Source organism: Hibiscus syriacus, unplaced genomic scaffold (genome assembly GCF_006381635.1).
Source record: "Hibiscus syriacus cultivar Baekdansim isolate YM2019G1 unplaced genomic scaffold, ASM638163v2 tig00111584_pilon, whole genome shotgun sequence".
Lineage (NCBI taxonomy): Eukaryota > Viridiplantae > Streptophyta > Magnoliopsida > Malvales > Malvaceae > Hibiscus > Hibiscus syriacus.
Genome location: NW_024063127.1, coordinates 1,208,329 through 1,229,258, shown reverse-complemented (window position 1 = coordinate 1,229,258; position 20,930 = coordinate 1,208,329). Strand labels below are relative to the sequence as shown.

The 20,930-nt window shown below is 36.4% G+C and overlaps 2 protein-coding genes and 1 long non-coding RNA gene across 4 annotated transcripts; all 3 read left to right on the top strand.

Annotated features, from left to right (window-relative positions):
• Positions 1–3,207: 3,207 nt before the first annotated feature.
• Positions 3,208–3,758, top strand: LOC120165578. The gene is made up of 2 exons (XM_039175066.1): positions 3,208–3,360; positions 3,423–3,758. Exons 1-2 carry the CDS (start codon positions 3,208–3,210, stop codon positions 3,756–3,758), a joined length of 489 nt encoding a protein of 162 aa, XP_039030997.1.
• A 3,300-nt stretch (positions 3,759–7,058) lies between these two features.
• LOC120165608 (T-complex protein 1 subunit eta) lies at positions 7,059–13,419 on the top strand. Of its 2 annotated transcripts, XM_039175089.1 has the most exons (15): positions 7,059–7,199; positions 7,289–7,549; positions 7,796–7,921; positions 8,015–8,218; positions 9,597–9,766; positions 9,846–9,981; positions 10,414–10,530; positions 10,664–10,783; positions 11,127–11,225; positions 11,311–11,400; positions 12,038–12,125; positions 12,230–12,318; positions 12,433–12,507; positions 13,210–13,331; positions 13,402–13,419. In XM_039175089.1, the coding sequence occupies exons 1-14, from the start codon at positions 7,185–7,187 to the stop codon at positions 13,306–13,308; spliced, it is 1,689 nt and encodes a 562-aa protein (XP_039031020.1). In that variant the 5' UTR covers positions 7,059–7,184; the 3' UTR covers positions 13,309–13,331; positions 13,402–13,419. The 2 variants fall into 2 exon arrangements, with proteins under 2 accessions (XP_039031020.1, XP_039031019.1); XM_039175088.1 differs by having other exon boundaries at positions 13,210–13,406.
• Positions 13,420–14,488: 1,069 nt separating this feature from the next.
• LOC120165645 lies at positions 14,489–15,102 on the top strand. Its single transcript, XR_005519844.1, has 2 exons — positions 14,489–14,769; positions 14,856–15,102. It is a non-coding gene; the product is annotated as an uncharacterized LOC120165645 (long non-coding RNA).
• The last annotated feature ends 5,828 nt before the right edge of the window (positions 15,103–20,930 follow it).

Genomic DNA, 20,930 nt, shown 5'->3' with positions numbered 1-20,930 from the left:
AGGCTCGCCATCTCCCGTCGGAGCGTTCACTCGTTCTCATTTATTTGTTGTTGCGACCATGGCATTAAAAGCACTTCGTTGTGGACACTCTGTAACCCGATGAGGTCCATTGCAAAGAAAACACCTTAACGAGGGTATATTCCCTCCATTGCTCGATCTAGGACCAGTAGGGACTCTATTTTGAACTGGGTCCCTTCCAGGGAATCTTCTATTTGCTCCCCAACTCGATGTCTTCTCCCCTCAAGCCAACTTGTTCCACTAACCTGTTGGGTGTTAGCTCCACTCGTAGAAGGCATCTTGCGCTTTCCAGGATGATCGTTATAATTATTAAGGCACTCGGCAGCAGCTATCGCTACTGTCAAATCTTGAACCTTATGTCTCTGCAGCTTGAATCTAGCCCATGGCTTGAGCCCTTCAAGGAAATGAAACAACTTATCTCTTTCTGACATATCCTTTATATCCAACATCAATGTTGAGAACTCTCTCACATACTCTCGTATAGTCCCAGTGTGGGATAATTCCCTTAGCTTCTTACGAGTGTTGTAATCTACATTCTCGGGGAGGAAGGAGGTCTTCAACTCCTTCTTTAACGCATCCCAAGTCGTAATGGAGCACACTCCATCTTTAAACTTGGATCGCCACTATAACTTAGCGTCACCACCTAGATACATCAAAGCCATTGCCACCTTATATTCCTCAGATTCCGTGCGCATAGCTCGAAAATACTGCTCTATGTCAAACAAGAAATTCTCAAGCTCTTTAACATCCCTCGCTTCATCAAAGCGTTGAGGATCGGGGATCTTGGCTCGTACGTCCACTCTTTCAATCGGGTTTACGGTCAAGCTAGCTACCGCTGCTTGAAACACACTGATTTAAGCCTTTTGCTCATCATACCCAAGTTGTATGACGCCTATGGCCTCTCTTACCTCGTTGCCCAAATCAGTCACTGTCTCGAGCAAATCCTCTTGGGTCTCATCGACTCTCCTCATACGATCACCAGAGATCATATGAGCTCTAAGGGCTGCTAGCGCTGCTTCGATCTCTTCTAGCTTTTTTCGATCAACCAAACCAGTCTCTTGCACCACCGGCTCCGTAGCTTCCTGCTCTACACCTCTGTGAGAGCTTGTCGATCCGCCATTTCGTGTGCGAACCATTCTCGGTACAATCGGCTCAGTAACTTCTGGCTCTACACCTCTATGAGAGGTTGTTACTCCACCGTTTCTTGTGCGAACCATTCTCTGTAACTTGCTGGCACCTCTATGCCTGCAACACAAATAAGTATAATCGTGCCTAAATTAGAAGGGAAAGAGCAGCGCTGTGCTGAATCCATAATACCTCTATGCTTGAATTAACGATTGAGCACCTCTGTGCTTCAATCGAGAGCTGACACCTCTGTTTAGCTAAAAAGGGATTGAGCACTTATATGCATCAATCGAGAACTGACACCTCTGTGCAGTTAAAAAAAATGACTGAGTACCTCTGTGCTTCAATCAGGAGCTGACACCTCTGTGTAGCTAAGACTGATTGAGCACCTATGTGCTTCAACCAAGGACTGACACCTCTGTGCAGTCAAAAATGACTGAGCACCTTTGTGCTTCAGTCTAAAATCTGTCACCTCTGTGCATTAGAATGATTGAGCACCTCTATGCTACAATCTAAAATCAAGCACCTCCGTGCTGTGATCTACGGCCAAGCACCTCTGTGCTAGGTTTAGCACTTGTGCACAACTGTGCAACAAGCAGGTAACAAGCAATATCATGCTTTACTCAACAAATGAGCACCTCCGTGCTTTTAGTAAATGAACACGCACCTCTGTGCTCTGATACTAAGTGTCACAGACTTAGCCTAGTTAGTTCGGTTGCTAATCTGTGCGACACTCGAAAGGGACGCTTCCTAACCAAGTCATCCTTTATCTCGTATATCTGATCAAACAGAAACAAACATTGCGTTAGATCTTTATAGCCACATGGTCCTTCGACCAATAATCCGAGCCCGTGGGACATAGCGGATGCACACATTAACCCCCGAACTTCTCTGATAAAAAATGTTTTATTAAAAAAAACATCGGGTTACAGAAGACTCACCCACACCATCGATTAGGCCGTAGGGGCGACCCTCGATGGTGTTCATAAGACACGTACCTTTACCTGTGGATCAGCCCAAACTCTGTCGGCTGTCCACCCCCTACATATATGCGAAAACAAAATAACAGAAATGCTACCTATAGACGTTGAAATGCTCGAACATGGGACAATAAGTCATACCCCCACTCCCTACCTAAAACATTGAAATGCTTGAAAAGAGGACAAGTTTATTCTACCCTGTCACTAGGCCCTATACATGGTTGGCCTTGGCGTGCCTACCCGGTTGTGGCCCCATAAAAGGGACGACCACAAAAAAGCACACCCCGACCGGCTCCTCTATTCCCTGACGAAACCACCTGCAGCAAGAGAAGTTTCGATCCCTCTTTATTTTATTTTGTTTTAGAAATCGTAAAAATTATATGAAAATAAAGAATGAAATTGAAAGCTAGATTACTTTTTAGTTACATTCCCAGAAATTAATCTATAAACAAAACGTAAAAACCAACTAAGATACCTTGAAATATTTGCTTTCGGTTTTGGATTTAGATTGCTGAAAAATTTCTCTGTATTTTTATTGCTATTTTTCCTCTCAAAATTGAGAGTCCCCTGGTATATTTTCATTCGGCTTTTTATAGCCCTTTTACAAATCTAACATAATAAATAAATTATAAATTTGTTGTGTAATGGTGTTTTGAATATAATATCCCATGACTTTATTCCTTGTGAATGGCAGAAAACATGGATGAGTGGAGCGACGACAGAGCACTTTGGCATCCAATTGTTTAGGGTTACGTGAGTTAGGTCGGGTCGGTTGGACTTCGTGTCAAATATTGGGCCTGAATCAGGTCCTGCGGGTCGGGTCCGGATCCATATTCTGGACTCAGTTGGGTTGATGTTGTAATTTGGGTCTTGCTTTGTAAACAGGCTTAGTGAGTTGTTGTAATTTGGGTCTTGCTTTGTAAACAGGCTTAGTGAGTTGTTGTAATTGGGCTCGAACAATTGGACCTCATTTGGGTCACTAGTTGGGCCTACAAAATATATGTAATATAATTAATAATAATATAATATTTTTTAAGCCCGGTCAAAAATGGGTGTCTACAAATATACAAACTAAAACAATTCTATGGTGGCTGTTAGGCAGAATAGGCAAATGATTTATTCTATGTTGAATGAGCAGGGTTGGCTTTTGGATACGCATGAGCAAATTTCTGAGGAAGCTATTACCTTCTCTGAACAGCTGTTGGGGTCAAGAAACAACTCAGTTTCGGGGGAAAATGTTAGTTTTCTTAAGGAGTTACTGGAGTTATCTTTCTTGATCTGGCAAAGGATCATTTGCAGAAAAAAGTTTCTAAGGAAGAAGTCAAGGCTGCCATGTTTGCTCAGGACTTTGATAGGGTTCCTGAGCCGGATGGCTATTCCTCCCACTTCTTCAAGGTGGCTTGGGATATAGTTAGGGAAGATGTCTCTCAGGCTGTGTTTTATTTCTTTGAGCACTCGAAAATGCTGCCCGCCTTCAATGCGACCACATTAGTGCTTGTTCTAAAGAAAATTAACCCTAGTTACATGCGAGATTTTAGGCTTATCTCATGTCGCAGTGTTGTTTACAAATGCATAACTTGTATTATACTGTCTAGACTTAACGGGTCTCTGCCTGAGGTTATTTCTGAGAGTTAAAGTGCCTTTATTCCTGACCGAAGTATCATGGATAGCACCCTTATGGCTCAAGAGCTAGTGAAAGGTTATAATCGTGCATCTCTATCTCCTAGGTGTGCTTTAAAATTGGATTTGCAAAAGGCTTTTGATTCATTTGATTGATGTTTTTTGCTTGTTGTGTCAGATGTGTTTGAGATACATGATGTGATTATCTCTTGGATTAGGGAGTGTGTTACCACTCCTTTCTCTATCTCCTTCAATGGTAGTCTTGTTGATTTTTTTGAAGGGGCAAAGGGGGTTAGAAAAGGTGATCCTTTGTCCCCTTATCTCTTTGTGATCACTATGAATGTCTTATCGAAGTTGTTGGATACAGTGGCGGAGTATGGTGTTGTACAGTATCACTCGAAGTGCCAAAGGATCCAGCTTACTAATTTCTATTTTGCTGATGATCTGCTGGTTTTCTCCAAGGACACAGTTAGTTCTATTTTGGGCGTTTGGGAGGTCCTTAAAGCCTTCTGTTTTGCAGGGCTATAGATGAATGCTGGCAAGTCTAAGCTTTTTTTCCTTTAGCATTAGGGATGACACATTGTAGGAGATTCATGAGAGTACTGGTATATGTAGTGGCAAACTCCCGATCAGATATTTGAGTCTTCCTCTAAAAGGCTGTTTGTAAGGGATTGCCTTCCTCTTGTTGAGAAGATTGTTGCTAGGTTGCAAGGGTGGCAAGCTAATCTCCTTTCGTATGTTGGTAGAATCCAACTTATCTGTGTTGTCATTTATAGTATTGAGAATTTTTGGATTGTTCAAATGATACTACCGGACACGATCATTAAACGAATTAATCAGCTTTCTCTAAGTTCTTCTGGAAGGGTGAAGACAAGCCTGCAAAAGGGGCTAGAGCTAGTTGATCGCAGGTTTGTTCTCCCAAATCTGAGGGAGGCTTGGTCTCAACTCTCAAGGATCTAAAGATTTGGAATCAAGCTTGTATGGTTGGGTTGATTTGGAAGTTGTTGCTTAAGGACGGTTTTATCTAGGTAGTTTGGATTCATTCTTATATTATAAAAAATAATACTTTTTGGTTGCTATCGTGTTCTCGAAATTGCTGTTGGACTTGGATGAATTTATTACGGCTTTAACCTAGGGTTATGTTGGTTCAGGGGCTATTGAGGGATTCTTGTTCCTCTACTCGTGGGATTTTGAATGAGATGAGGATAAGGCGAGATAAAGTGGCTTGGGATAGACTTGTGTGGCATCCGGGGCATATTTCCAAGATTTATGTTATTTCTTGGATGACAATTCTTGATAGATTACCGACTAAAAGCAGGCTCATTTCTTTCGGTGTATCTATAAACGAATTGTGTGTGTGTGTGTTTTTTTTCCTTTCAAATGAGCAGAAAACGAGGGACCATTTGTTCTTTAACTGTGGTTTTTCCAAGGCCGTGTGGGAGGGTACTCTCCAGACTTGTCAGCCGTGGAGAAGGGTTTTGGATTGGGAACATGAGCTCCACTGGGCTTGTTACCATTTGAAAGGGAAGGTTCTGCTTTAGACTTTATTGAAAGTGGCTTAGAACTGTTTGGTGATGTGTATTTGGAAGGAGCACAATCAAATGATTTTTCAGGCAATTGTGAATGATATTGTTTTGCAGATTAAGGAGTTTGTGAGAATGATGTTTCATGATATGAAGGTTAAAACTAGAAGGTCTGTTAATAGGTATTTCTGTGCAGCTTGGGGTATTGATGGCTCAGGTGCATAGGGAGGTTTCGATCATTCTTTTGTTTTTTTGTGGGGGCTTTGTGCTTTCCCCTGTTTTGAGTGCACATGTTTGGTTTGTACAGTTTGTGTTACTTGGTAGGGGAGGATTGTGTATTGAGTTTTGTTTTGAAATGAAAGCACACATTCATCTAAAAAATTGTTGGCATCACAACATTTGGGTCAATGTTGTGAGACTGATCGACTGCACGCGCTTCTCCACTTTCTTTAAGGAAAACCCTTTGCATTTATAAAATGGGTCGTCATTCATTTGCATTCCAAAGGGATCCATGGATGGTATGTAATGCCTGCTAAAACCAGGTGGTTAAAAATGTTTAGCACAAGTATGAATAAAGAATTTCGATCCAGTAATCCTCAAAACAGCAACTACAGATTGTACTCTCAAGCATGAAAGATTATAATACCATCCTCGGTAAGCTAAAAAAACTGAGAAACAAATAATACTGATTCATTAACCTTAGAATGAGAAAATCAGTCTCACGTATTAACTATGAGGGTGTCCCCAAAATGATTTCTTATGCACGTAAAAGCACCGACCAACACAGCTCAAGACTGAGAATCGTTACGATAAAATCTGCATCTTTCACATACCTTTTCCACTGCAAAGACGTGCACGAGACCATAGAACATAGAATGTGTTTAACATACAAGGATGGTTTTAGACATCCAACTGACACAGCATGCCTCCAAATGCTACACAGAATAATTTGACTATTAGGAACTAAAAAGACATTTTTGCACATGGCTAAATTCCGCCATAAAATGCTAGTTTCCATACAACAACAATTCCACATCACTTTAACATTAGTCACAGTAACTTCAACTTTTTATAGAGACTCTGTAACTGAGAAAGGCTTAACTAAAATTGAAAGATAATGTTTAAAGAGCAAATCCATTTCCACTATTTCCCGATGTCTACTGATATTCAATATAGAAGTAGGGGAATTTTGGAATTTCCACTTTTTCCTCGTCATTAATGCCCACTTGTTATCAGAATTATAATAGAATTACCAGCATATGCACTTGATATTGAAAATTTCATCAAATTCTAACAATACAAGACCCACACTAAGCATCAAAACTCAAAGGCTAAGACAAACTCCTACTGCTCCAGAGAAATTTACACAAACATCCAAAAGGCATAAACAAAGATGAAACGCTAAGACATACCTCGAGTTCATGGGGTCTGGGGGAAAGAAGCCGAACAGATGTAACAGAAGGCTAAGTGAGAGCTGCTGACACATAATTAAGCTATCTTGGTGATGGGTTTCTCCAGGGGTACGAGTTGAAAATGATGATGAACATTAAAAGATTGGACCAGATGAGATGACGGGTAGAAAAGAAGTGGAGATTGACATGGAAAAAACTGGGATTTATTCTTTTTCAGAAATAAAAATTGAAAATTTGATTACTAGAAGAGAAACTGTGTGATGTGCTGCTTCAACTTGGTGCCGCCAAAGTGATCAGCTTTATGAAGTTGGGTCATAAATTAGAAGAGCCCAATTCTAAGCCGAAACCGAAACAAATTCTTTCATTTACGCCCAATAGCCTTCGCAAAGAGTTCAAAACTTAAACCCCTAAAAAAAGCTTAAGGAAGAACTCGTCGAACACTCTTCTCCCTCTCTCTTTCGCTTTGCTCCTCTCTTCATTCTAAAACAAGCAAAACCCTAGCAGCAATGGCATCCATGCTAGTAATTTCACTTGTCTTCACTCATTTTTCTTAGTGTATTGAATTTCTTTTTGAAATGCTTCTCAATCTTTCTTTTCCTTTTCTTTTCAGCAACCTCAAATCATTCTTTTGAAAGAAGGGACGGACACTTCCCAGGGGAAGGCGCAGCTAGTCAGCAACATAAACGCTTGCACGGCCGTGGCTGATGTAGTTAGAACGACTCTGGGTCCCAGGGGCATGGACAAGCTCATCCACGATGACAAAGGAAATGTCACCATTTCCAACGATGGTGCTACCATCATGAAGCTTCTGGATATTGTCCATCCTGCCGCCAAGATCCTCGTCGATATCGCCAAGTCTCAGGACTCCGAGGTCACTAACTATTCCCTTTTACTCTTTTTTATGTTGTAGATTCCGAATTGTTTTATCCAGTTTTAATTCAATTGTAGTTTAAATAGTTGCTTGGACATTGGGTTTTCATTACTAAGCTGATAGTTCGATATTGAGTTGGTTTTTGTTCAGCATCATGAATCTGCTTAAAGGTATTGATGCTATCTAGATCCACTATTTTTCGTGCTATTTAAATGAATTAAGTAGCTTTGTTCTTGTGTCTTGCAGGTTGGTGATGGTACTACAACCGTTGTACTGCTAGCTGGAGAATTTTTGAAAGAGGCCAAGCCTTTTGTTGAGGATGGAGTCCACCCTCAAAATCTTATTCGCAGTTATAGAACTGCTTGCAATTTGGTGAGTTTACGTTTTTAGCCCTCCTATCATGGTTTAGATGTGGCAGTAGTTTTTATGTGTGTATTTATGTTGATTGTTTTACCTAATGGACAGGCAATTGAGAAGATCAAAGAACTAGCTGTTAGTATAGAGGGGAAGAGTCTAGAAGAGAAGAAAAACTTACTAGCTAAATGTGCCGCAACAACACTTTCTTCAAAACTCATTGGTGGAGAAAAGGAGTTTTTTGCATCAATGGTTGTGGATGCTGTTATTGCAATTGGAAATGAAGATAGGTTAAATATGATTGGAATTAAGAAGGTAACCTTCTGTTTCATGCCTTATTGTCGACCCTTTTTGCCTTTTTTTTTCCTGATATTTATACTTGGGTCTTTTGAAATGATGCCCTGTCATGGGAAATGATATTTTGGATCCAATGTGTCTTATATCACACTATCTTACTTCCTAGCTGTGTGTAGCACTTGGCTGCTCTTTATATTTAGATTCTCATCCAATGTTTAAAAAGGTGCAACTGAGGCGTGCCTAGGCGCTAAGGAGAGGCGAGGGTGAAGTGCCTAATTAGGTCTAGGCGAGGTGCTTTCAATGAAACGCAGCAAGGCGCTGCCTTTTCAATTTTTTGTCTTTTTTTAATTATGTTTTACACGCTAACTTATATATCAACAACTCAAAAGAAGTAAAAATGAAATGTCAATGAAGAAAAGAGTAAAATATGGTGGGTGTGACTAGAAAAGAGAGTTTAATGGGAGACGTATGAAAATTTGGCATGAAATACAGATAAAAGGGGGGGGTGCTTTACCTTATATAATTACTGTTTGTCTTGAAGTTTGAAAGAAATACAAAGGGGGACGAATAGAGGCCATTTTTGGTCTTAAAATAGACAACCGACTGAGCATGCAAAATTAGAGAGACATGCATGCACGAATTGAAAATCGAGGGAGGAAAAGATAGGTTTCAGTGAGTTTTGTTGCATAGTAATAGGTTCTTGAGCAGCACGTTTAGCACATGGTGAAATTTGATTCCATGAGAAAGAAAAAAAAAATCTTGGAAACACAATTTAGACATACGAAAATGGAGGATTTAGGGTGGATAGAGGAGGGATTTAGGGTGTAGGTGGTGTTAACAAGGAGGAAGACACATTTGTTGAGAGGTGCGAGGTGGAGGGAGAGGGACAAGAAGGAGACAAGTAAGAAGTTGATGCCAACTCATTATTAGACTTTTATTTATTGTTTTAGTTTCTTATTTGGAATTGTGGACCAAGGAAGGAAGGGGGGTTTTGCTTGGGTTCTCAAGGTACAATGGTTGATGGAACAAAAGTGATGTTTAATACATAAAATGTTGATAATGAATACTCTTTGGTATTATATTGCCTGAACTTTTCTTTATGTTTGATTATACAACTGGAAGAAACTTTTATATTTTTTATTTTTAAAATGTGCGCCTTTGCTATAAAATCCCTATTGCCTTGATGCGCCTTGCACCCTTTTTAACACTGGTCTCATCCATTAGTGATTGAGCTTCATGTAAGTGTCAATGTTGCAATGTACCTTTAGTAAATGAGGCGTGCATCAATTTTACTGGTTTTTATAAGGTTTAAAATATGGGTCAAGGTTTTATGTTTCTTGCATCATATATTACTGTCATATCAAAAATTGATTATTATTATTTTTTCTTTTTCAAGGTTCCTGGTGGTAATATGAGGGACTCCTTTTTGGTCAACGGTGTTGCGTTTAAAAAGACATTTTCATATGCTGGTTTTGAACAGCAGCCAAAGAAGTTTTTGAATCCCAAAATACTTCTGTTAAACATTGAGTTGGAACTAAAATCCGAGAAAGAAAATGCTGAGATAAGGTAGTTGTTTTTACTATCTTTTATTTGAATTATATTTTCATGTCAGTATTGACTCTACCTTTTGTACTAAATGCTACAGACTTTCCGATCCATCACAGTATCAATCAATTGTTGATGCGGAATGGAATATCATATATGACAAGTTGGATAAATGTGTGAAGAGTGGTGCAAAAGTTGTTCTTTCAAGGTTGGCTATTGGTGATTTAGCAACACAGGTGAGATTTTGCCTTGATTGTAAACACTGCATTTGTCTTTCTTTAAACATGTCTTTTTAACTATTCATAACTAACACAATCTTTATAAATCATTTTCCTTTTGGGGTTATGTTCCGACTAAATTGAGTTAATACATATTTTTGTATGTGAAAATAAGTTTTATCTGGTGACTATGAAAAGACCTATGACATTCACTCTGGCTACTTTGTTACCTGCTTGTATGAGTTCTTTTGTTGGGCCTTGTAAAAGGGTTATGTTGCCATATGCACGCTCTTACTTGACACTTCATAATTCAAACATATATTTCTTTCCAGCTCCAATGTTCTCTCCATTGATAGTTTTGCTTTTCCATGGAACTTTGAGGAGTGATTTTTGTCAATAACTATGACTTTTTTATCCTCAAGTTTTATTAACCTGAATGTGTGTTGCCAGTATTTTGCAGATAGAGATATTTTCTGTGCTGGTCGTGTAGCTGAGGAAGATCTTCACCGGGTGGCTGCGGCAACTGGTGGAACCGTACAAACATCTGTTAACAACATAATTGACGAGGTCTATATATACTTATGGAAATGCAGCCAACCCCGCCTCCCCCCCCCAACCAAAACACCCCAGTATAACCTTTCCAGCTTTTCAGTTCTTATTGAATCTTTTGAATTTAATTTTCTTCTTTGTTGTTTTAAAGGTTCTGGGAACATGTGAGGTTTTTGAGGAAAAGCAGGTTGGAAACGAAAGATTTAATATTTTCAGTGGTTGCCCATCAGGACGGACAGCTACTATAGTTCTTCGTGGCGGAGCTGATCAGGTTTTCATATTTTTTCTAGTGATGTTTATTAGCATATACTCCCTGTCCCATTAAAATTTTTCCCTTTCGTGTTTTAAAATTGTCCCATTTAAATTGTCTCTTTGAAAAAATCAACTTTTACCAGGCACATTTCCCTTTCTATTCTTTTTCTAGTTTCCCAATAAAATAAAATTTAACTTTTCTAGGATAAAATTGTCATTTTATTTTTTTACAACACCTTTCTTGCACAAACTTTTTTCTTCCTAAAACTACGTGAAAAGTCAACAATGGACAATGTAAATGGACGGAGGGAGTATTACTTTTTCATGCTGATGCAAGAGATTATATGCATTATTATTTTCAGTTCATTGAAGAAGCTGAGAGGAGTTTACATGATGCAATTATGATTGTTAGAAGAGCTTTGAAGAACTCTACTGTAGTTGCTGGAGGTGGTGCAATAGATGTATGTATTTACAATAACTAGTGAATTTTTAAGCATATTCGAAGACTATTTGTTCTCCATATGTGAAACTTGCCTTTGCTGGCAGATGGAGATAAGTCGATACTTGAGGCAGCATGCACGCACAATAGCTGGGAAATCTCAACTTTTTATCAACTCTTATGCAAAAGCACTTGAGGTAGGTGTTTCTGCCCTTTCTTTTATCTTCCGGTTTAGCCCAAATCATCACCCATCTTCCTTGGGAGATAGATTCTTCCAAGGCTGGGTCTTGGTCCTTGGAAATTGTGAATTTCACTTCCCTAGTTTTCTTCTAGGCTTTGGACTCGTCCATACTTAAAAGGAAAAAGTTGTTTTTTTAATTTCTTTATACGAAATAAGTCATTACCTGAGATGCATATACACATGTAGACATGCCACAACATTGATTTTATGCTAAAGTCTCGCTTCTTGATTTTTCTGAACCATTTGAATGGTCAGTATATTTTTCTTGAATACAGATATACAAATTTGAATTTGTTTTCTTGTCAAAGGTAGCCAGTCATGTAAATTATTACCAGAAAAGTGTATTTGATATATTCGTTGGAAGATTTTATATACACAGTTTATTGTCCTTGCTTGTGTATGCTTTTATTTGGAGACCATTGTATAATGCTTCCGTAGTATGACTTCCTCATGAATGTATGAAAAACTCTTTTATCATGAGAGCAATATATTTGGTAAGGTAGGATGTAACTTTGCTGTCTATCAAGATGAAACTTTTGCATTTAAACTATGGGGCAGATATTTGACATCCTGATGTTTCTTCTCATCTTCAGGTTATCCCTAGACAGCTTTGTGACAATGCTGGTTTTGATGCCACTGATGTGTTGAACAAATTAAGGCAGAAGCATGCACTTCCATCTGGTTTTGTTCTTTTCAATATTTTTTTATTCTAAATCTCTTTTAATCATTTTCTGGTATTGTTATCAGTGAAACATTCTCCTTCAATAGTTTGAGGTTCTGGGCAGGTGAGGGTGCACCTTATGGAGTGGACATCAACACTGGTGGAATAGCAGATTCATTTGCAAACTTTGTGTGGGAGCCATCAGTTGTAAAGGTGGCTTGATCAATTGCCAACTAACAATTGATTATATAATTCTGTACATTTTAGTTCCGTGCTAATCTTAACTTCATAAATTGTTCCTCTGGCATCTAAAATGTTTGTTGACAGATCAATGCCATCAATGCTGCAACTGAGGCTGCATGTCTTATTCTAAGTGTAGACGAGACTGTTAAAAATCCCAAGGTAGTGCATTGTTCCCTGTCTAGAAGTACATGCATGCTTTTTTATATTCCGTGGTTTGTCATTTGCTTGTTTGTGTTAACCTTGTATCTTTATATTGCTCAATTATTTTTGTATGAAAATGCTCCATAATTTCAGAGTTTGGTGTCTCTATGATATTCATAATCATTGTTGTCAAGGTGTAATGCTAGACAACAAAAGCTTCTCGGGAAATATCAATGTGTTATTGAAGCTCATCCTTGGCCATAAATTTTGTTAGCAAGACCTATTTGTGGTTGATGATCTTTCAAGTAGTTTGACGTGCTTATACTCTTAGTAGACAAAACGAGAAATTTCATGATAATTAAACATAGATGAATATACATTTAATTTTTTTGGTTCTGAAGTCTCTGGTGGGTTTCTGCTCAAAAATAGAGTAGAAAGGGCAAATAAGAGTTTTTTTTTTTTACTTATCTAGTTATTGTCTTTTTTGATCATCTGAAAATGTTATTAACGAAAATGTCCGTCGAGGAAACTTAGACTTTTAACTACATAATTTTGTTCTTGCTGGATATTGACGCCATAAATTCTACCTTAGTTAACCTATCTACCTACTTTAGTAGTGTTTTCATATTTGCGGAACTAGTTTTTGGCCTTGATGTGTTCTCTCATGCATTTGATGTGCTGTAAAGCTCCTTAATTGCTTTCGTGTGTTCAATTTTGCAGTCGGAGAGTGCACAAGGAGAGGCTGCTGCAAGTGCTATGGGTGGTAGAGGGCGTGGGGGTGGTTTCCCTGGCCGGGGACGAGGAATGAGGAGGCGATAGAGACGACCCCCTTTTGTTTTTGTTATCAAATTGTCTAAGATCAAGTTGATATCGCTTTTTGTTATTTCCTTTGCAATCAATGTTTGTGGTGTGGCTATTGGGATGTGGCATCGCTTGTGATTGAATGTTTAGCTTCTTTGTGAAACGTGGCTGCTGCTGCTTTGGTTTGAAGTAGAAAATGGAACTTGGTCCTTTAATCTTTTTCAAAGGAATTTTTGACATGAGTAAAATATAATCTCTAATTTTGAAATTTAAAGGAAATTTGAATAATTTTTTATTAATCTAACATGATTATAAGGGATAATATATGTTCTAAAAATTTTCACCCATTTGACAATGAATATTAAATTATCCTACAATCGGAGACTTCTAGAAGTAATGATCATTCCTTTAACTATTGAGGTAGTTTTATATTTTATATATTTTTTAAGTTGTATCAGATAATTTATCTATATTTTGCAGTTAATTTTAAATAAAATATTAAATATACTTTAAAATTAAAGGCTTAAGTACAAATAGGTACTTTTTTACTTTGGTTAACTATTTTTTTAGATAAATTAGATGCTTAAATTATTATAGTTAATTTTTATATATTTTTTATGTTGATACATTACATAAAATTAAGTATTTGTTTGATTAAAATATATTTTAGCGGCTTAAAGCAAAAAATGATATAGTTTAGGGACTTATTTTTACAAAAAAAAATAGTTGAGATACTTAAAGTGATTACATATAACAGTTTAAGAACTTAGTTTGACCAAAAAATAATTTAGATTTCTAGAGAAAAAATTGCCATAGTTTAAATATTTTTTTTAGTTGAAGCCAAAATTAAAAGTAATAATTAATTTTTTAATATTGAAGTTTGTATTTTTTTATTAAAAATATTAAACAAAATAATTTGAATGTAGTTATTATAGTATTATATATTAAGTCAACCAAAACGAGTTTCACATAATCACGACGACCCAACTAAGAAATGTAGAAGTTGGTGAATAACGGTCAAGTGGGAGCAAGCATTAATATCAAAATCAAGTCAAGTCCAGCACGAAAATGGATGGAATTTCACAAAACGATGACAATTACCCAGAAACCATTGAGTGCACGAGACAGGAAAAGAATGCCAATTGCTTTATAAATAGGCATCACCAAAGCTGAGGAGATCCCATCCCATCCCATTGCATTCTTAAACCAATTTCATAATGGCAAACACAAAGGGAAATAGACCCTCACTTCCCATCACCAACCTCGTTCTATTTCTCTTCATTTCTCTCTCAATTCTCCCCGACATCACCGTCGCCAGGTATCACCATCACCCATCCCTTCCAACACCACCGTCCCCTCCTTCGGTTCCACCGCCATCGCCACCAAAGAAACCAGAGGCCGAGACATACCAAGGAGGAGGCATGTATTATCTGCCTCCTAATCGCGTCTAGAAAATCCCCATACTGCTTCATGCTACTGGTTAGTGTCTTCCCCATTGGGACCTTCACTTACAACTTCGATTGTGTACGTAAGTAACGACACATCTTTCTGTTTCTCTGCTGCAGGAGTTTAACAACAATACAGTAAGCCTTATCAAATAAAACTGAAGCATGCATGCTGCTGCTTCGTCTTGGGCGCTTTGAAGGAATAAAATGGTTAATACCGTTGTTTGAACACGTTTTTCCTTACAACTCAGCATATGTTTATGGTTTAGTGTGGGAGTTTGAATTATAGTACGAGCATGTATTATATACCCGCGATCACGTAGCGTTTTAGTTGTTTTCATTTACGCAATAAAATGATGTTTTTCAACATTGCAGTACAATGAGTTTACTATCGTGAGAGATCATACAGTTCCACTTGCTTAAATATATGATGTTTTACAATATCGCAGTAAATTAATCATTTACAAACACATAAATTGAAGTCGAATTAATCAAAGAAATTTGGATGGAACTTTAAAAAACCCGATGAGACCAAGTAACCTACGTACCACTTTCCATTGACTTCAGAGACACGCACACACCATCCACTTAGAGAAGGCAGAAAATGAATGCCCCAGACTCACCAAGCTACATCAATAGGTTGTTCATACCTTAATTTACACGCAAGAGCCTACTTACGGGAGCTGAGGAGACCCCATTCTTTTCCAATTTCATAATCCAAAACACAAAAAATCTATAACTATTAACACAAAAACTAGTCACTTAAGATTACAAAAGCACCATAGAAGAAAAATATTATAAATATAACCTAAAAACTTGAACAAAACCATATGAAGAAAAAATAAATATTGATGAACAAAAGATGGATACAAATATATCTGATTGTATTGACAACAATAAACACCATCTTGATCAGTCGTGGTGATGTCAATCCAACTTTGAGAAAAAAGATAAACTAAAATAACAACCAAATGACCAAAAATATATCAACCAAATGACAAAAAATATATCATAAAATCAGAGGAAAACATGACATAAAAGCAAAAGAAAAGTATCATAAAGACACTGTAACCCCTTTACCCGACCTAGATGAAAGAGACAAGATCCAGAAGGTCCTAAGTTCTCCAAAAACTTACTAGAACATTATTTAAAATACGTTAAAAATTAACCCTCATATTTATTTATTTCAAATATTTTATGTAACCGAAATAAATAAATAATAATTAAAACGTGACTCAAACGTTTATCAAATTCAGAGTTTTAACTCCTAAAATCCAAAACAACATTTATGTCCAATGTCTCAAAAATATTTAAGCGTAACACATATTATAAAAATAAAATATTTATAAAATATGAAATACAAAACCAAGTAAAATGTCATACAATGAATATAATAAAATCTGAATAATGTCATAACTCTAAGTACCAGTTCTCCTAACCTGAATATCTGAAAGAGAGAAACTAAGGGGTATAAGCTAATAAGCTTAGTAGGTCTCTAAAGTGCAAACAAACACAAGTCATAATATAGTCCGAATCAACTAATATTAATTATATAGTTCGAATCAATCAGTGACAATCAAATATTTGAATGTTATACAAATGCTCATGCACTAGGGATGGCAACGGGCCGGGTATTGGTCCCCCGTCCCCGTTTAAAAAATTCATATCCGTCCCCGCTTAAAAAACCGCGGGGATTTAAACGGGGATCCCCATCGGGTAATCGGGGAAAATCGCGGGGAAACGGGTATCCCGTTTAGCATAAACGGTTATTTAAACGGGTATTGGGCCGGGTATATATATATATTTAAATTAAATATATAAATATTATATATATTTTTAAAATTAAATTAAATTAAATTTATTAATATTATATATATAATAATTATTTTTAATATTTATCGGGCAGGGTATCGGGCCACATAATCGGGTAATCAGGGCGGGGATTACCAAACTCGTCCCCGTCCCCGTTTAGCATAAACGGTTTTTTCCGTCCTCGTTTAATTCGATTTTCGGTTTTCCCCGTCGGATTTAGGTTTTTTTGCCATCCCTATCATGCACCCACCCATACTCCTGTCACATCATCTAAAGAATGGGTGGCCCAGAAATACACTATCTACAATCAAACCACACCGTATGAAGTGAAATTTGTCACTAAGGCAAAGTCAGAGGTCACTAAATTCGAAAGTAATATTCACCCCGTTGAGTGAATGCACTTAACTTCTCCTATCAAAATTCGTCCCAATACGACATACAAAATGACATACAATCTGATTTTCGATCCTATCTGAAGGTAAAAATATTTATAAAGTTCCACAGTCTTAATGTATAGCATATATTGTTAGGGTTACGGTTAGTTTACTGTGGTAGTTATTAGTTTAGTTTTGTAACGGTACGTGGTTATTTTGGTACTTTTTGATATTGTTTAAGCAGGTGCCTTGGTTGTATATAAATAGATGATGGTTGTGTTAATGGAAGATTGATTCAGAGGTTATATTTCATGAGATACATCTATATCGTATATGGTATCAGAGGTTTTCAACAATGGCAGAAAGTGTGTTGAAACTGCTCACGCATAAAACTATCTCCATTCGTCTTGATGACTCAAATTACTTCCTTTGGCGGCGGCAGGTTCTATTTGCATTGGAAAGCTTGGCCCTTTTCAATCATGTTTGTTCCTCCTTAGTACGAGGTTGAAGCAGGCATCGAGCAGTGGATCAATTCGAATTAGTGCCTACAATAAATATTTAATAATTAATAAATTATTCTAAACTTAACGATTGAACCAGACGTACTAAAGATTATCAGTTTACAATCAAGGTTAACACGATCAACTCGAATGGGTTCGAAATAAGTGGGCAACAGTGGCGGTAACCCGGTTTCCGATTCAGAGTTTCCTGTAAAACTTACAACGTCCTAATCAAATCCCACATCGTCAAAATTATTTTCGACTCGAACGGCCATCCGACAGCGGGTTTGGTTCGAATATAGCGATCTTCCAGATAGGAACATTTTGACTCTACAAAACTTCAACGGCAGCAGTCCCGAGGGTCGGTGGCCTCACGGCTGGCCACAAGAACCCATGCTACCAATCGGCGGCAGCAGTACAAAACAGGCCTGACGAGAGCCTCCCCGGTGTGCCTCTAGCCATCTTGGCCTACCCCATGTGAGCTCCGATCTCGCAGTAGCCATAAACGACCGATTACATGCGGCGACGACGTTTTTTTAGCGAATCAAGCTCGCGATTTCAACACAAAACAACCCCCGACGACGGCAGCAACGACAGGGTTGCGACGAGACCTTATAAGGAGACCGAAGGTCTTACCTTGATGCTCGGAAGGTGCTGCAATGAAAAATAAAGGTGACGGCGGCGCGATTAGGATTTATGCAAGATGGGAAGAAGTTGGGGAAGGAGAAGCCGCACGGGATTTGAAAGAAACAAAACTAGGATTGTTTGATAAATAAAATTTGTTTAATTACCACGACATTTATCAAACTCTTTCTAGAATTTTGGAAAATGGTTCTGAACTTTCGAAACTTGCAATTTAGTCACTATTATCAATTTAAAAAATTAGGTCAAAATTTATCAAATTCTAGGGTTTTTTTGATTTGGAGTTATTTCGGGGTGTTACAGGCACACTTATTTGATATAAAAATAAAAATATCAACAACGACACTGATATAAAGATTGGTGTCGCCCTCAATCAACCAAGAATAAATAAATAGACAAATAACTTTAGAGTTTTGGAAAGATAGACGGTTAATTATTAAGTTACTGCATGATGTGGTATTTAAATTTAACAAATATTAAACATAATAACACATTAGCATTGTAATCACCATTTTTACCTTGATCCAGCTGGTTCCCTACTCCAATTAACACCTGCAGCAACCCTTCCAGGTTGCAAATTCCAATTTCACATTCCATCATCTTCTACCCACAAAAGCAGCCCCTCCACATTTTAGCAAGCAAAAGCAGCCCTTCCACACGTACCAACAACAACCACACATGCAAGGAGCAAGGAAAAATCATCTTTGATTCTTTTTTTGTAAACTAGGGCTATAAAAACCCCATAACAATATGTAAAATAAACAGAAAAAAATCAAGAGAAATAGAGGAGGAATCAAGAGCAAATACACATCAAATTGAAAAGAAAAAAAACACCACAAAGGTTATTTTTACATTTGGTTTTATTTTTTCAACTTTATATTTTATTTTTATTTATTTTCGAAAAAAAAATAAGTTAAATAAAAAAAAAGAGAAGAGTTGGAAGCTTTGAAGGTATTATGCGTATGAGGAAGAGAGGAAGAAGATGGGTTTTAAGTTTATAAAAATTTTGGGTAAATAAGGCATGGGGTCCTTGGTTTTGGGGAGTATTGTTTTATTCACTTAAAATAGGGAAAATCATGAAATAATCCCTCTAATTTATGTGCATATTTACACTTTAGTTCCTAATTTCTCTATTTTTATTATTATTTCAAAATTAGGTGCTATATTTTCATTTTTTTATTTTAATCTCTATGTTTTACTTTATTATATATAATCCCTTAATTATTTTTTTACATGAATATATATATATATATATATATATATATAATTCATTATGATATTCCGATTAATTAATTATGGTTAAACCACATTATTAATACTTATATTTTATAATATTTCGAATTATATTATCATATTCTTATTAATATTTATTTATTTTTAAATATTAAGAAAATGGATGTCTTAAAGCAACTAGATGTCATTTTATGATATTTTTAAATAAATAAATATCTACTTTTATAAATTATATATATTAATTTTATTTTATTATTTTTTTGGGAAATGTTTTATTAATATTTATTTATTTTTTAATATTAATAAAGGGGCTATCTTAAAGCAACTAGATGTCATTTTCTGATATTTCTAAGTAAATAAATATCTTATTTATAAAAATTTAAAAAATTATATATTTATTAAAAATATAAAAATTAATATATTTTCTTGAAATTATACTAATAAATTTGAAATAACAGGATTATGAATTAAATATATTTTTGAGTTCTTAAATTTCTAATAATAGAGACAATTTATAATTAATGTGTACCAATTTTGGGCATTATAGGGGTGCTAATCCTTCCCTAAACGTAACCGACCACGAATCCTTTTTTATTACTAAAAATTTATTGGTTATACGTAGACTAGTTTATATTTTAAATTATGTTTTCTTAAAAACTCTTTTAAAAGATTGTTTTTAGGTATTTGACCTACGTAACCCAAAAAGGTCGATGGCGAGTCCTAAAACATTTTTAAAATAAAAATCATTTATTTATTCATTTTACTTCTCCCGCCAAGTAAAAATTCGTACCCGGGCCAAAAGCGGTTACGATAGCTTGGCGACTCCGCTGGGGACCCTGGTCAAACCTAAGTCGATTATATATTGTCTCTATAAGTTAGAAAATTGAGAATTCAATTTTATTTAATTTATGATTCTTTTGATTTTTTTAAATTTATTTTATACCCTTGTATATTTATGTTTGTATTTAATTGCTTTTTAGATATTAATTTTTATGTGAAAATTTATCCTCACACACAACACTTGCATTACATAAACATAAGCTCTATATTCGAGCTCTTTTCCCTTTTAAGTGGGAGTGAAAGCGACGTCTTTGTAAGAATTTATTCTCTGTGTCAGACCTAGCAAGTAACTTTCGGGGTTCATATACTCTATGTCTTCGTGAGAATTTATTCTCCGTGTCAGGCATAGAGAAATGTATCCCCTCGAATTGAACTCGATCCGCTTAAGTCTGTAATGGACTAGGATTAAGGGTTTGACAGCCGAAGGGTGCACCAACAAGGATAATTCGAGTACCTTTACTCTTAGAACTGAAACTCTGCATATAGTAAACCCTAGAAACTCTTCCAATATGAAATCATGCCGAAATTTATCCAAAATAGGTGTACACAAAGGAGAAATGAATTCTAACTTTTATCTTTTAATTAATTTAATTATTTATTTCCCTTCTGAATAAATGCATGTGAATTTAGATTATAGTATTATTTAAAGTATGCTATGTAGAAAGCATATTTAAATAGAAATATTTGGGTAGACATTATTATTAAATTAAATTTTTCCTTCCTTATTATTTGAACTAATTCATTTCTTTTTATGTTTTTCACTATTTACATGACATCATACAGGATTAAAGGTA

Coding starts and splice junctions, on each gene's coding strand:
- LOC120165608 (XM_039175089.1), top strand. Junction 11,226..11,310: donor CTGGAGGTGGTGCAATAGAT/GTATGTATTTAC, acceptor CTTTGCTGGCAG/ATGGAGATAAGTCGATACTT. Junction 11,401..12,037: donor CTTATGCAAAAGCACTTGAG/GTAGGTGTTTCT, acceptor TCTCATCTTCAG/GTTATCCCTAGACAGCTTTG.
- LOC120165578 (XM_039175066.1), top strand. CDS start 3,208: ATGGTGGCTGTTAGGCAGAATAGGCAAATGATTTATTCTATGTTGAAT. Junction 3,361..3,422: donor ACTCAGTTTCGGGGGAAAAT/GTTAGTTTTCTT, acceptor GATCATTTGCAG/AAAAAAGTTTCTAAGGAAGA.